This window comes from Euprymna scolopes, chromosome 19 (genome assembly GCF_053919585.1).
Source record: "Euprymna scolopes isolate OS-2025 chromosome 19, ASM5391958v1, whole genome shotgun sequence".
Classification (NCBI taxonomy): Eukaryota; Metazoa; Mollusca; class Cephalopoda; order Sepiida; family Sepiolidae; genus Euprymna; species Euprymna scolopes.
In genome coordinates, this window is record NC_136500.1 from 87,639,144 (window position 1) to 87,657,159 (window position 18,016).

Below are 18,016 nucleotides of genomic sequence, written 5' to 3' on the forward strand. Positions count from 1 at the left end.
TTTACAGGTGGAGGATCACAGATTGAAGCTCAGTCGAGCATCTACTATAAAAGTAATGATAGAGTAGAGATACTCGCAACATCTTTTCTATAAGAAAGAGGAAGTAGGGAGGTGAAAAGGTCCTTGCCCACTAGATTTCGAAGACAGTTTTGTACCCTGTCAAGGCAGAAAGGAATACTCTTAGGAGCTCAACCCCAGATGTAACAACAGTACTCCATCTTAAGACATATTTGTACCTCGTACACATGGAGGACTGTATCGAGAGTGAGATACATTCTGGAGCGAGATAAGGAATTGATAATACTGAAAATGGAAGCTATCACCGACGCTACAAATTTTTCTGAGCAGCAGCTGTGCTCTTGCGAATGAAACCAGATGGTTCGGTCCACCTGTATGCTGATTAGTAATTAATAATCAAGCAAATTCGAACAGTACCTCATTTCTCATTGATTAATGAATTATTCAAATCTTTGGCAGGTGGACAAAAGTTTGATAAATTAGATTTAAGCCATGCATATCTGAAAGTATTGTTGGACAACGAGGGAAATCCGTATGCACACACATCGACAACATGACGAGTTGCACATTGAATTTGCAAGTACATCATGGATGTTCCGATCATTGATCATTTCGTATGAATCAATTTATGGCAGCCTCACTTCTGTTATTTTGACCTTTAGTCCTAATATTTAACGAGCAATGTTTTTGACAAAGGGGGAAGAGTTGCTGTGTTCTGGGGTTGGGATTTATCCATTTAACACTTATTCCTTGCTAGTTTCTGACCATGAAGTAATATTTTTTTTGGCTCCTTATATCAAGTGGTATGAAGCCTTGTCTGGAGCAATTTTTGCTAAAAAAAAAAAATGTTATGTAAATATTCACATGGTTTGTTCAATGTTATAAAATAAAATAAATAATTCTTTGTTTATCTTGATAATGAATTAGCTCCCTTCATTTCTCAAATATTTCAATTTGCACTGGCAAAAGCAAATCAACAGACATAATTTTAGTGGGCTGAGTGCAAAACTCTGCTGTTCGTCCTCCTTTTTTAGACTGCCCCCCCCCCACTCTGTGAATGTGATCGCCAAGCTGTTTACATCTAAAGATTTGAACATCATTTGTATCTGACACATTTAAGAGAGCCAGCCAAACAGACATTAAACAGAAATACAAGCTGCCTTCAATAAGTTTCAAAATTCTTTTTGTATGGGCACTTTTATTGATCGTACACACATGAAACTCTAGTCTATTTCTTAGTACTCTTCTCTGACAAAAGGAGAGTGGACCTGTAAATTCACCCTTGTCTGTTCGTCCATTCATCTGTTCGTCTGTCCGCACTTTTCTCAATAATTACACCTTGGAATTTTTTAAATTTTGCACAAACATTAAACATGATATGAGTAAAAAAGTAACAGAACGGATTTTCCGGTAAAACTCCGGTTGCCCCCACCCCCTAGTGGTTCCTTTCGGATAAAAATAGCTAAAATTGACACTTTTGTGCTTATTAAAAAAAATTGATGCTTTGGATTTTTATAAAACTTTCTGAAAAGTTGTAACTAACTGATTTCTATATAATTTTGTTTGTCTCTACTTCACGATAACCCTTGGGTGTGCCCCAGGGGCTCTTTTAGGACTAATAAAAACACTCCATTTTTGGGACTATTTTACCATATTTGTCCAAAATTTTCTTGTATGTTTATTTAGCAGTTTTGCATGGTGCTGAACTCAAATTTAAATATGTTAAGGCTTTGGGGACTTTTGGGGCTAAATAGGGGGGGGGGCAAATGATGGACTTAGTCATTTCTTTTTTTGCATGGTGCAGAACTCAAATTTACATATGTTAAGGTCTAAAACTGCACAGTTTGTTAATTTTCACCAGGATTTGATGTCCCCTGGGGACTTTTGGGGCTAAATGTGGGGGAGGTGGGTGAGGGGGGGGGGCAAATGCTGAACTTGGTAATTTTTTTATGTCTAGTTCACTGTGCACTCACGGGGGACCATGCATGCCTCACTTGTTATTTATTAGGTTCACTTTTTTTTTCAATTTGCACCATTTTCACTATCAAGTTTAAAAATCAAATATTTGTTGAATTACAGAAAAAAAAAGAATTTGTGCTTCTTGTGTATAATCTAAAAGAAAAAAATGACCTCATTTACTCCTGATTGGTTCTAAAGTAAGAATCCAGCGTTTATACTTAAAATCTATCAATATTACAGGATAATAATCTTGATTTACTTTTGATAATAACAAACTTCTAGTTACATTCATTTATATAATTGATGTAAGTTTTAGTTTTTATTTTATATTTTACTCTTTTTCATCCCTATACAAGACTTGGACATTGGGAGAATGTCTATCAGGGGAATGTGGAGGATTGAGCAGCAAAATGTGTGTTCACATTACAGTTAAACTTCTGCAGTCATTACAGTCAGGGAAGCAGGAAACAGAGGAAATTTCAGAGTCTAGGAGTCCAGCCCCCAGAGACTTCAACAGTGAAGGGGTGGTATTTTATTGCTTCTCGGGTGAGTCGGGTGTATGTCCATCAAGGAGGCACAAGTGCTATGAGTTCATCAGAGCATATTCTAGTACTTGGGTTGGATTCCATTAAAGTATTTTGTGTTATGTTAGGAAAAAGCAAAAATTAGATAGACAAGCAGACAGTATTTTTGTCTTTTATATATAGATTGAATCTAGTGTATACGCATTTGAAATTCAGAATATTGTACTCCACTTAACTAAACTTTTCTACTTGGAAGGGGTTTTAAATTTTTTTATATCATTGTCTGTGTGTAGCTGGTTGTCATAACAGCTGATAATATGGCGGTTGTCGGTTGTCCACGTGAAACGGGCGAGAGGGCCACATGCCAGATTGTGTGGAGAAGTTTTCTGGCGACTGTTGAGTTTTACAACGAAGAAAAACGTCTCCGTTTGGGACTTAAAAGATAAGAGTAACTACAGGAAAGGAAGAAACTCAAGTGATTTATTATTTACCCTGGTGTTGCCCGGAAGTGTGGATGACAAAATAAATAAATAAATAAAAATGTGTGTGTGTGTAACATCTGCCTTCTCCACCGATCACACACACACACACACACACACACACACACACACACACACACACACACACACACAGTCTCTCTCTTTCTGTCAACTGGTTCAATATAATAAAAACGATATGAAAAGGGGAAAGAACATTGGATGACTGTTTAACCTAGTTTCAGTATTGTTTTTGAAACAATACCAGTAAGAAAGGTAATTTAACAACTCCCTTTAGGCAATAACAGAATATCTTATAAAATTTTTCTCTCAATTACTCTCTAACTTTTCCACCTATTGCTCCTGCTTTCTCTTTAACTATCTGTCTATCTTTCATCCCATCTCTCTTTCCCTCTCTCTCAGTCTCAGTCTCTGCCTGTCTCTCTCTCTCAACTGGTTCAGATAATTGTAAAAAATAATAATAAAAGAAAGAAAAATAAAACTGGATGACTGTTTAATCTAGTTTCAGTCTTGTTTTTAAAACAAATATCAGTAAGAATAAAAAATGTATTTTACCTCCAATAATAAAAAAAATGGTGTGTGACAGTTTAAAAAAAGATCTCTGTGTCTTTACATTTCCGACTTACTACAAGTCTTTCTTTCTACCTCAATAACTCACTCATACACTGTCTGTCTATCTGTCAACTGGTTCGATATAATATAAAATAAGATCAAAAAAAGAAAGGACGAATGAAAAGAATGTTGTCTGATTGTTTAACCTAGTTTCAGTTTTATTTTTGAAACAACTCACAGTAAAAATGAGACAAAATATTTTACTTCCCAATGCAATAGTAAAAGGGAGTATAACACATTTTAAAACTTAAACACGGCCACTATCAATTGGTTCAATAGAAAGAATAAAGAAAAAAGGAAAAGAAAGTTGAATGACTGTTTAACTTAGTTTCAGTGTTGTTTTTGAAACAAATATCATTAAGAATAGTAATTTAACTACCCCCTTTAGGCAATAATATAATAGGTGTGTAACATATTTTAAAATTTATCTTTCACTCTGCCACTCCCACTGAATACGCACTACTCCTGACTCTCTTTCTCTCTCTCTAGCTCCCTGATTATCTATCTATCTATGAAAGTGAAATTGTCTGTGTTTGTGTGTGTCTGTGCGTATACATTTCCCTACCAAACTACTCTGTCAATTTTCAGTCTGCAAACTCAAAATTTCACATAAGAGGTACTGAGATTTGGGAAAATCTTTTTATTGGTTTTCGGTCAGACATTTGGCTGTCAAGGGGTCAAAGTTCAACGATTTAATCTTTGAAAATTCTACCAAAATCCTCTGCCAATTTTGGTTCTAAGGAGGAGACTATGTTTAACGGACAAAACCTTTGTCAAATTATTGTCAACACTTATTGTCAATTTCAATAAAATGAACATCGTTTCTGAAACGATCGTACACTCAAGTTGATTTTGCTTGTTTTTTCCTTTTGAAAATGATTTTTAATTCACAATTAGGAATCGTTTTACTCTCTTTCTGTGTGTGTATACTCGTGAGCAAAAAAAAAATCGGCCAAACAAATTTTATACATTTTATTGCACTAAAAGCTATATTGAACAAAGAATAATTGAACAAGGAAACTAATAACACAGAACAAAACATTTACTTTAATAAATGCTTAGGATTGAATCGCATTCCCTTTTGATTTCTTTAAAAGATCAATCCTTTTAGACATGCTCTCAACCAAAATGAAACACTGAAGAGGAGATGCTATTCTATTCGCCTTGCACAGCTTCCCACAGTTTGTCATTGTTTGAAAAGGTTCTTCCATCCAATGCACGAGATATTATGGACCAAATATTCTCGATTGGGTTTAAATTGGGGCTTTGACCTGGCCAAAATATCACATTAATTATCAGAAAACCATTTTTTGTGACTTTAGCACTGTGTGCCGGGCATTATTGTGTTGAAAAATAACGTTCTGAGATATACCCAACTTCAGGATACTTAGTGACAGTACTGTTTCTGATATTCGAATGTATTCCTTTGCATTGATTGACTTCTCCCATCTAATGTTCCCCAACTCCTGCTGCATTAAAAGTTCCCCATACAATTATCTCTCCATTCCCGTTTTTAACTGTCGTTTTTATGCAACTTGGTGAAAATTTTTCTCCAGTTCTTCGAATACTACATCAATAACAAGACAAAATCTTGATTCATCTGACCAAAAAACATTCCTGAACCAGTCTATCTTTCTTGCCATAATACGAGAAGAATCTCTTTTTATCATTGATATTCTTCTTAGATATAAAAAATGGCTTCTTTGCATACGTTTAGAAGAAAATCCCATTTCTTTCATTCGTCTAGATATTGTATATCTAGAAAGAGAATTTCCAGCCCCTGTTTTGAATTTTTTGCTATGGTCAACATAAGTTTTCTTTCAATCCTTAAAAACAGTTAATTTAAGCCTGTGGGCGTCCTTCAAAGTGAATGCTCTAGGGCGACCAGATCCAGATTTTTCTTTTTACCAAGCATTCGACTTCGAACCTTTGACCAGTTCACTTCACTACAAAAAGAGATGTTTTCATTTTTTCTTTTCTTAAAATATCAAAAATCTGTTTGTAAGTCGTTTTGGACTGCCTTAATCCTGCAATTCGATTTTTATCTCCTCGCCAAGATGCGGTCTTATCATATTCAGGATTAATTTTTCCACTTATTATTATATGCTATAATAATAATGATCAGCAAAGTAGACATTTTCAGTTAAAATTAACAAAAATTCATGGAAAAATATTGAAAAATCGATTTCTTCTTTCTTTCACTCTTGACCCATTTTTTATTTTGCCCATGAGTGTATATAAGAAAAGCTCTACTCTCTATTGCGTATTGAGCTTTTTTATTCGGTTGGCATTAAATTATCTATAAATATAAAAGCGAAAATGTATGTATGTATGTATGTGTGTTCGCTTTTTCTGTATGCCTACAAAAGGCTTTTTTCAGAGAAGCGGTCGCTCGCTTCACAACTTTAAAAACTTTTTATATCACATATAAATCGTAATATCTCACAGTTAACAGTCTATTTAATTTGCTCGATTTCGGGAAGATAAATATTCAACATTTGTCGCTCGCCGCATGTGGGTTAGACTTTTTCCTATAACATCTTGGGAAAATAAAAATCCCGCAGTCAAACTTGACTTCATTAACTCATTAAAACGGGCACCTGCCAAATCCAAGTAATTAAATAAATTCAAACGTGTTTCCATTAGCATCTCGCGGTGGGTCAATGGTTAACGTCGCATTCTTTTTTTTTCACACTTTAATTTACAACTTTGCCTCAACGGTTCGGGTTCGATCCTCATGCTTACTTTTTTTTTTTTAACCCCCTCACACCCGGAGTTTCCACACACACCTCCAAACACCCGGGTAACGCCGGGTACCCCTCCCTAGTCTATATATAAATACTGGTATTTATATTAGATTGAAGTTTACCATTGCCTATTTCAGGTAAACACTACATCATTTTGATTGCATTACTATATATATATATATATATATATATATATATATATATATATATATATATATATAGTTAAAAAACGTAATATATTATACCACAGAAAAGTTTATTCCCTGATCCCAAAACATTACATTAATTTTACTAACCCCACATAAAAAGAAGTGCTAAATAAACGAGTTGTTTAAAGTGGTAATGGATTGTTGTAAAACCATTCATACCTATTGATACAGCTGATTACATTAATTGGGGCAAAATATGCCACAGAATCAAGGCACGACTGCAGGCAAGCTTGTACGAAGAGCGTGCAATAAGTAGTGCCCCTGACCCACTTCCCGTTGTCTGATCTAGCTGAAATTTTGCATGTGCAATGATTTATATCTGCACGGGTTATGTGGAAAATTACAGCTCTGAATTAATTGTGGTTTCTGTTTTACAGGTGTTTGAACTGAGTCAGGTGTGAAATGGAGCCTGTTAAATGTTGAGCAGTGATCCAGTTTTTGCATTTGAAAGGACGCACACCAGAGGAGACTTTTGATGAAATGAAAGAAACTTATGGTGATAATGCCCCATCATATGACCTTGTAAAACACTAGCATCATGAATTCAAACATGGCCGGAAGTCTGTGGAAACAGCTCCCAGACCTGGTCGCCCCCCTTCTGCCATTGATGAGGCATCTGCCCGTCAATTCGAGGCTGCCATTTTGGAAGATCAGCGCATTACTATTCGTCAAATAGCCCAAGATGTCAAGATTAGTACAGGGTCTGTGGAAACTATCATTCATGACCATTTGCATATGCATAAGGTGTCTGTCAGATGGATTCCCAGGTTGCTCACACCATTCCAGAAGCAAGAACACATCGAGTGCTCGAGGATGAATTTGGAAATGTGCCAAGAAGATGAGTCAAAGTTTTTCAAAAGACTGATTACACAGGATGAAACCTGGGTCCGTCACTATGATCCAGAGACCAAAGCTCAGTCAATGCAGTGGAAGCACTTGGACCCACCACCTCCAAAGAAGGCAAGGGTGCAGCCCTCCGCTGGCAAGGTCATGCTCACAGTCTTCTGGAACACGGACGGAGTAGTGATGACAGATTTCCTGGCAAAGGGTACTACAATTACAGGAGCCTATTATGCTTCACTTTTGAGGAAATTAAGGGAAGCTATCAAAATCAAGAGGTGGGGCAAGATCAGCAAAGGTACCCACCTCCTGCAGGAAAACGCTCCTGTCCACAACTCGCATGTCACCAGATCAGAAGCATGGGAGTGTGGTTATGAAATCCTACCCCATCCTCCCTACTCTCCTGGGCTTGCATCCTCTGACTTTCACCTCTTCCCAGCCATGAAGTTGTTTTTGAAAGGAAAGCGTTTCCCAGATGATACAGCCTTGATTTCTGAAATCACGTCATGGTTGGAGGACCAACCTGGGGTGTTCTACAAAAACGGTCCCCAGAACTGCATCAAACGATGGGAGAAATGCATAACTCTGGGTGCTTCCTATCTAAAGAAAGACTAATAACTGTGCCAAGTTTCATTGCTCTACTGCTATGGGAAGTGGGTCAGGGGCATTACTTATTTAAGGGGCTTTAAAAATAAAGGTACAAGATTCAATTTGAAATTTATTTATCTTCAAAGTGCACTTTTATAAATTTTACAAAATAAGGTATAAAAATTTAATTTAAATTGAATCAAAAAATTACCTTGCATTTATTTTATGTAATGTACATTCTGTTGCACTTTTTCAAAAATTCATTGAAAATTTTATATCTATATCATTAATATCTAGATGAAAGATAATGTTTTTAAATTGCAACAAAATGTACATTACATAAAATAAATCCAAGGTAATTTTTTGATTCAATTTAAATTAAATTTTTATACCTTACTTTGTAAAATTTATAAAAGTGCACTTTGAAGATAAATAAATTTCAAATTGAATCTTGTACCTTTATTTTTAAAGCCTATAGTAAAAACATTTTGTTTAACAATTTTCATGCCCTGGATGAAATGCTTTTCTAACTCGTATCTTATCTTTTTAAGATTATATTTTAAAACTCTCCTTCTCTCTATTTCAGTTTGTATTTCTCCTCACACCACAACTCATTTTTGCAACCCCCTCTTTGTATTATTACAGGTTTGATATTCTCTTTGTTTCAGTTTGTATTTCTCCTCACACCACACCTCATTTTTTGCAACTCCCTCTTGTAATACAGATCTGAATAATGAGAAAATCTGAATTTTTTTAACAAACACTTTAAAATAACTTTTTTAGATTAAATTTGTTTAAACTCCTTTCAGAATGGAAAATCTTTAAAATTTGATAAAGAACATATTTCATATACGTTTCATTAACAAATATTTAGTAGAATACGAGAAAAATAGAGATGAAAATTTCAAAAGGATTGTATAACTGGTTATGGTCAATAGTAGTCCTCGCCAGTGAAAGTCTTTGTTATTGTTATTCTATTATTATTATTATTTAAAACTTTTTGTGTCCTGCTTTTTTGCGTGAGGACTTATATATTATATATATATATATATATATATATATATATATATATATATATATATATATATATAAATTCTAGCAGGCAGGCCGGCATTGCCCGATCGTAAAATACGCTTAAATATGATATTTTGATTAATGCAGATTTCATATTTATTATTATATTGGACCCAATATATGGGTATGCTTAAAAAAAAAAAAATGATTTGTGCGCCACCAACGAGAATGAAAACCAACAAGTTTGGCTTACGATTTACTTTTTCCTTTGACGTTAATGCCTGAGCTATGAAGACATGTTTGCTGCATGAATCATTAGCTATTACGTTACGCATGCATATTCGTAATACCGTCATACCACCTTCACCTTGCAAATTTAATTATTTTTTTTTATTTTCACATTTTGCACCGATTTTCCCCTGCTATATCCCAAATATAATGTTTCGCATAGGCTCAAATACCCTATAAAGTTTCATGTATGTAGACAAAAAACTAGCAGAGATGTTTGGTAGCCAAAATTTTTTAAGCAAATATATATACGCATACACACACACACACACACACATATATACATATATATATATATATTGTTTACTATAATCTTTTAGACAAATATTACGTAAGTATAAATCATGTAGAATAGCTGCATGAATAAATTACACGTAATAGTTAACTAAAGATGATAGTGCCACAAGAAAACCGGAAAAAAAACTAATAGGGAATTAATTAAAATGAATGTTTAAAAGAATATGCAAATTTGCTAGATCTTTTTCTAGTGAATGCAATTCCACAACCCACATATAACAAAGTTGTATTTACTTTTTAAATAAATAGAAAAAATACACAAAAAAACAAATCTCTCTCTATATATATATTTTAAAATTTAACGGTTTAAAGCCAAACAAGTGCAGAATCTCATTCAATAAATAAACATATTTATTAAAATTAAAGTCGATGTTTCGATTCATAACAGAATCTTCACCAGGAAAAACAATATAGGTTTTTTATTGTTTTTTTGTATGCCATGATGATTGTAAGGATTGGCACACACACACACATTATATATATATATAGTTCGTTTATTATACAAGCATTATTGGTTACATATGTAACCAATAATGTTTGCATAATAAACAAAGCTCTATCCTGCATTGAGTACTCTCACATGAGTGTCATTCGATTTACATCTAGGAAAACAATTGATACACCCATTGTATCATATATATATATATATATATATATATATATATATATATATATATATATATATATATATATATATACCACTTTTGTGTAAATAAAATTACCAAAAAAAAACATAATTGAAAAAACATACTTTACCAAACCAACTATACAGTGTGGACAAAAAGAAAGTCCGCACTTGTAATTTTTTCAAAAAATGCAAATTTAAGCTAAATTTAATGTAACTGTTTAAACAACCTATACCTCATTTGATTCGCCTTTTATTCCTCTAAAATTTTACCTGTTTATATTTGATTTTTAATTGAAATATTCTAGTGTTCATGTCAATTTAAAAACTGGCTTCAAATTGAGGAGGCAAAAAAAGTCCGCAGCAACAAATTCGCTTAAACACAGCTTAAATTAACACCCCTAAATCAGTTTAAAATATCCACAACCAGCCAACAAAGCATCTCTAGTCGTAATTGTTGTTGTTCCAGGTTATACAACGTAACATTTAGTCCATATGCCACGACTTTCTCTTAGGGATCGTCAGGAGCTCATTAATCTCCACCTTTCTGGTTTATCCAATAGAGAAATCGGCTGCAGATTGAAATGTGATGAGAAAAAGTTATTTTTTTAAATTGACGTAAACACGAGAATATTTCAATTAAAAGTCAAATATGAACAAGTAAAATTATAGAGGAATAAAAGGCGAATCAAATGAGGTATAGTTTGTTTAAACACTTACATTAAATTTAGCTCAAATTTGCAGTTTTTGAAAAAATTACAAGTGCAGACTTTCTTTTTGCTGCCTGTGTATGCGTGTATATATATATATATATATATATATATATATATAATGATAAAACATTTAAAATTCTTATCCACATTCATATGTTTCATCCTTTTTTTGAGAATCATCAGTATGGAGAATGACTACTCTGCCGGTCATCAGATTTTAAATTGCAGGTTCAAGTACACAGTTTAACTTCTGTTGAACGCTTAGAACCATTCAGCCAATCTAACAACTGCATGAAGAGAATTAAGTTCTATTTATGTCTATGCAAGCTGACATATCAAGAAGGCTGTGAGAAACATTTTCCCCAAAAGAAGCTGAAGTAAAAAAAAACAAAAACAAAAAACAAAAAAACAAAACGTAAAACCATACATGTTCAGTTAATTTGAATGTCAGTGTGATATTGCCAATCAAAAACTAGAAAATCATAAGAAATCGTATGGGACAAGCAGGTTAATTAAGAAGCAAATTAAGTTTGTACGTCCGGCTCAGTCAATTTGTTGAACACTTAAAGAATAAGCAAGTATGTGTTATGGCGAACACAAATAACACGTTTTCTATTTTGAATTATAAGAGCATTTTTATTAAGTCAGCGTGACCTTGTCTCTGTAAACAGATAAAAATGATTGTTATCATACGGTACTGTTTCTATATCTCTATTGCAATCTCTTTAGCTATCCATCTATTTATCTATATATCCATATCATATATATGAATTATATACAGGGTGACCGCCCCCCCCCCAAAAAAAAAGCCGGGCCCCAACTCTAATTAGGCCCTGTTTCTTAGTGTTTTGTCCGAATGAAATGAAACTTTGGTCATAACTAGTTTATTATATTCAAAACATCACATCAAAACACTAGTGTCTTTTGTCTTTTTTCTTCGTTCTACAGCATAGTTTCTAGATGGTCTTCATTTAACTTTTGTTTTCTTTGGGTCACCCTGTATATTTAATATATATATATATATCTCAGAATGATTTATAAGGAGGAATTTACTAATCAAAGAGAAGCAAGCACCAAAACCAAATATAAATATAGTTATTTATATTTTAATCTCAACCAAATGAACAAGCTCAATACAATCACTGAGGATGAACCTATGCAGCGACCAGCAAAGACATAAAGATATTTCGTTAATAATTTCCTCTGATGAGAAGAAGTAGCATTCTTTGAAACTCCACGGATTAAGGAGCACCCATGTTTGGAGCATTCCACCGAACAATAAAAACCGTTTGTAATAACTCCACTTTGCAAATCTGTTCTTATTTTTACTTTATATATATATAATTTTTTTTTCTTTATGTAAATATAGGCAAATCTTGTTACAATGTGCAGACCGTTTCGATTTAAGCTAGAAAAAAAATTGAAAATTAAAAGGTTTAAGAAATTTTTTTAATTTTAGAGGAGGAACAGATTTTACCATGTCTAACGTGAGGCATGGTTTAATGTTCTCATGATTGTAAATCGGAGGGCAAAAAAATTAACCGCTGTTATACGTTAAAGAAAAAAAAGCATGATATTTGCATAAAGAAAATAAAAAAATTATAAATTTGCTCTCTTTGATATATATATATGTGTGTGTGTGTGTGCGTATTAGATTTTTAGCCCGTTAAAAATGGGAAAAAGTTATGTTGAGTGCTTTATGCCAAACTTATGGTTGAATATAATTAAATTTATGCTCATTTTTGCTTTGAATATTTATCTCTATAAATCCCTAACTGTGCATCGACCAGATACCATAATACTTACTTCGCTGCACCTTATCAAATACTACTAAATTTCAGGCAAATCAGACCAGTAGTTTCCGCGAAAAAGTGAAATGGAAAGGCAAGCCAAGAGGAGCCCTGACTGTCGTACGGGCGGTCGGGTTTCAATCCTAGCTTGAGATAGTTGCCTGTCTAGCCGCACTGATGAGCTGTGAAACAGCGAAACAGTACTGTATGTATATATATATATATATATATATATATATATATATAGATTGATTGGTTGATTGATAGATAGATATATAAATTATAAATACTTTTTATAATCATATTTTTTAAATTATGAATAATTTTCGTATTCATTTTTGTATATCTTTAAATATTTATATTTTAAAAATATTTTATTTTATATTTAATATATTTTTTTATATTGTCATTCTGTTATTAGGTTGCTTTTGATTTCAAATCAATAGTTTTTACCTGTTGAGTTCAGATACCCGTTGTACTTTTGATAAATATGAGGCGGGTATTTGCTGTTTAAAAATCGTGAGATGAGTAGGTGTATGTTTTCTTTTCGATATTCTGTTGTACGGGAGCAGATGCGTCCAAGGTGTAAACGGGTACACATGATTGAGTTCTTTTTTGAATTAATACTGCACTGCTTTGAAATTCTTTTAAACCCCTTTGGATATGCATGCATATACATTTTATGCACAAAAGAACGCTGATACACGTTTCTTCCGTGAACGTTTCACTATTCAAGAAACAGGATTTGGTTTACTACTTCGGTGCCTTTTCAGACTCATTATAGACATGGGAATGTTTCTTCTGAATTAATCTGCCTGCGAGTGTACTGGATATTAACTTCCGGTTCATTTTATCCTGGAGTACATCTAATTCCTGAATTTGAATTGATTTACATTTTAACTCCTTTATTTTTATTTTTCTTACTCTTACTTAATTTGTCCTGCGTTATTTATATTTTATAATTTAATTTTTTATCAGAACTTTATTGTAATTTTTTTGAATTTACGAAAATTAAAAAAAAAAAAAAATTTTGAAGTTAAAAATTTTTATTTTTTTAAAGTTTAAATTTTTAAAAAATATTTCCATAAATTCAAAAAAATTTTATTATTTAATTTTCTTTATATATATATATATATATATATATATATATATATATATATATATATATATATATATATATATATTTTAGCCTTTTATTGTTTTTTTCTGTCCCTTCTCTTTTTTATCTCCATCATATCACGTCCCTATAAAATATTTCCCAATTCTAATCTAAAAAAAAAATCATTTCTAAACAAAGTCGGTATTGTCTTTTTACCTTTATTTTTGTATAATGCCGGCTTTTTTTCCTCTTCTGGTGAAAAGCATTCAGCTCCGAAATACCATGGACTAAAGAGGTTTTCTCTTTTAGTTTTCTTTCTGTAACTATGATTGACTATATAATAATATAATAAATTTCCTATGTAATTTTACGTTTTATTTTTTTATTCTTTATTTTTTTATATGGTAGTCACCACTTATGAAGGCCCAGAAGCCACTCGGGGATAAGGGTTATTGCGTGTACAGTAATCAATGGGATAATATCGTAGTAATCATTAGTATTGGGGGTTTGATAAAGTGTCTTACTTAAGGGGCGGTTTATCAGAAATTTGTTTATGTTGGACTTGAAGACATCGAAGTTGAAGTCAGTTGGGAAACAGGAAAACGGAAGAGAGTTCCACAGGCGTGCACTTCTAAGAAAGAAGCTTTGCTCATGGAATCTACGTTTTGATTTAGGCACAGATAAAGAATGGGGAAAATTATTGACAGGGGTTTCAACTAGACGGGTGTTTTTTGTGAAAGCTTGGCGAGGGGGGGCAGAGATTGGAGCTCAGAAGAGCACTTACCATGGAAATAACGATAAAACAAAGACAGGCTCGCAACATCTCTTCTGTAGGAGAGAGGTTGCAGAGAAGAGAAAAAGGCATCCCCCACTAAGCCATGAAGTTTATTCTTTTATCCCTTACCTGTGTCATTCGTCCTTGTCTCCAAAGAAGAAAGTATTTATTCTTTATTTAGAAATGCACCTCTGGACCAAAGTAAAGTAGGTTTGCAACAATAGATGTCACATACAAATTTATTATGTCTTCACTCTTAACCACTCTCTTATGTAACTTTAAAACGACATTTTAGACACATTTACTTCTTATAAAATCCTAAATTTCATTCTAGGAACAGCAGAATCACAACTGCACCATCTTTAAAGGAAATAGTTTCCTATTTTCCCCTATAAATATAAAGTCCTCCTATCGCCCTCAGATAACACTGGAAGGAAATATATACATCCTACAGATATTTTTCTTGTAGCCTTATTAACTGGATCATATACTCATAGACAAAGCATAATCTTTCCATTTCCCGATTTAAAACCAATAAATTCTCCCTTCTCCCATTCCGCCAAATCTCATTGGCTGAGAGCTGACAATTCATTTATTCCAGAATCTACATATTATTATAAACGAACGCTACAGACCTTTACAAATATGGCGTCACTCTCCACAAGAGGCAATCGATTTAAAAAATAAATCAAGTACAAACATAATAACTAAAAAAATTTAGTATTTTAAATTAAATACTTTGTGCATGTGAATTGTTCTTATACACTTATGCCACCGTACTAAATCTTCGTGTTTACATAAGTTTATTAATACAAAATGTTCTGCAATACATCGAGACATGCTTATAAGTCAAGAATTCTTTTATTTGTACATTAAATATAACCTAGATGTTAATTGTTCTTATACATTTATGATATCATGCTAAATCGTAGATATTGTTAACAATGTGTTCCGGCACAGCGGCACATGCTTATAAGCCATTATTATTTTTTTTAAAGCTGGATAAATATTTCTTTTTTTTTTTTTTTAAGTACGATTCACTAAAATTCTTTCTTCATATGTTAAAAAAAAAAATAAAAAGATTAAGTGAATAATTTAGCCGAGACTCGGAAATTGCCGAAACCTTACAAAGTGAACTATAATGCTTGACCCTAAAATTTAATCATAACCAGAAATCGACAGTTTATATACTTCAAAATTTTCTTATGTGTGATTTTGAAGCATTTAAACTGTCTATTCCTGACTATTTGTAAAGTGTGTGCATACCCGCGTGTGCCCACACGTGTGTGAGTGTGTGTGCATGGGCATGTGTGCTTGTATGTGTATGTGTGTATTTGCATGTATGCATGTGGGAGTGAGTGCGTGCGTGTTTGTATGCATATGTGTATGCATGCGCGTGTGTGTGCGTCTGTCTGTGTGATACAAATCAATTTAATACTTGCGTTCATCAGACTCAGCCAGGACAGCGCATGGCCGGGCGGGTACAGCTAGTGTGTGTGTATATATATATATATATATATATATATATATATATATATATATATATATATAGGGTATCCATTAAGTTCGGTTGCACGTTAAAAATGTATGTTTCTTTGTATTTGCAATAGAAATAATTTGTAAACATGATATTAAGTTTCATGAAACTAGTTTTAATATTGTTATTGAATTCTTCACCACAAAATTTGCAATAACTTTTTTAGATAAGTAAAAAAAAATGTCTTTTTCAGAATCAATTTGATCCATGGTGGGGACAGTAAACTATCTTCTTTCATTAATGAGATTGTTTCAACAGTAAAGATTGTCACAACAATTGTCTATGCAACCAAACTAGTTCATTAGTTTAAAAGCTAGAATAACCAATGATTTCAGGCATTATTGCAAATCAGCTGGAAAATATTTTCTGTGACTTGTAAAATTGTATTGGTTATGATGGAAGACATGCGAAAACTTATACGTCGATAAAACCTTTAAAAAATATTTTTTTTTTCTACTTTCTAAACCTTTCTATGGATGATTTCAAATACAAATAAAGTTATACATTTTTAAGATGCAGGATTTTGTGGACATCCTGTATATATATATATATATATATATATATATATATAAGGTACTTTCAATAAGTTCCCAGACTTTTTTTCGAATGGGCATTTTTATTAATAGTACACACATAAAACTCTGGTCCCATTTGAAGTAATCTCCTCCGGCTTCAATGCACTTGTTGTATCGTTCCATGGAAATCTTCTTGCGTGAGCGTATCAATAATCCTCATCGCAGCCTCTTTCATCTCATCAATTGTCTCATAACGCCAGCCTTTAAGGTTTTCCTTGAGCTTAGGGACTAACAAAAAGTCACAGGGAGCAAGATCTAGACTATAGGGAGGGTGAGGAACTGTCTTGATGCCCATCTTGGTCAAATAATCTGTGACAAGGATGGAGTTGTGGACTTATGCCTTGTCGTGGTAGAAATGCTACTGATCTGAGAGTGCTGATCTCTTCCAACGGAATCTCTTCTTGAACGCCCTTGCGACCTCAACATAGTATTCCTTATTGACTGTCTGTCCAGTGGGAACCCAATGCATGTAGATCATGCCCGTGCTTTCAAAAAAAAAAAAAAAAGAAGAAAGAAAGGATCATAAGTTTCTGGGTGAATGTGCTCTGACTGGCCTTCTTGCGTTCAGGAAAGCCAACATGCTTCCACTGGAAACTCTGTCGCTTGATATCTGGGTCATAGCAGTAGATCCAGCTTGCATCAAGAACTGCGGGATCTGAATTGATCAGCTTGACCATCTCCCTGCTGTCACCGCAACATCTTTCTGATCTTCTCTGAGCACCCTTGGGAGAAACTTTGGGCAAGTGTCCAGGTTTCATCATCAATGTATGTATGAATACATGTATAACACAAGGGAGGTAATTCAGTGTCTATTTAAGCGAATGCATGAATAAGCAGAAGCTGACTGAAGTATGAATATTGTCTGTGATATAAACAAAATGATAACTAAATTCACTTGAAAAAACAGTTAAAAGAATTGTCAGTATGTTGGGCAGTAACATTTTTAAAGGAAATACGAGTTCGCCTTTCTTTGTAGTTGTAAAATAGTTTGTCTAAATTTTTACTGTTTGCCAAAAAAATATCACACCAAGTATCAGCAGCTAACTTGAAGTATTAGTATTACTTATAAAACAGACGACAAAAGATTAAGACTTAGTGTCAGTAGTTTTATATAATCCAGACAATGACGCTCACCTATTTACGATCTTGAGATGTAAAATGTTCTCCAGAATAACATTTCAATCCTTCACTTAAAAAACCTTTATATAAAAATATATCTGAAGAGAGCTGTACAAGGCTTGAAACGCGATATAAAAATATTTTAAAATAAAAAATGATAGGCTTAAAAAACCCACAATTTTTGATGGCT

At 33.2% G+C, this 18,016-nt stretch overlaps 1 protein-coding gene across 1 annotated transcript in view; it reads left to right on the forward strand.

The window, feature by feature from the left end:
* Positions 1 to 2,818: 2,818 nt before the first annotated feature.
* Positions 2,819 to 18,016, forward strand: part of LOC145240277 (uncharacterized) — a 66,333-nt gene continuing 51,135 nt past the window's right edge. Inside the window, exon 1 of the mRNA XM_080103859.1 lies at positions 2,819 to 2,927. Within this exon, the coding sequence (XP_079959985.1) occupies positions 2,819 to 2,927 (109 nt within the window). The remainder of the gene's footprint in view (positions 2,928 to 18,016) is intronic.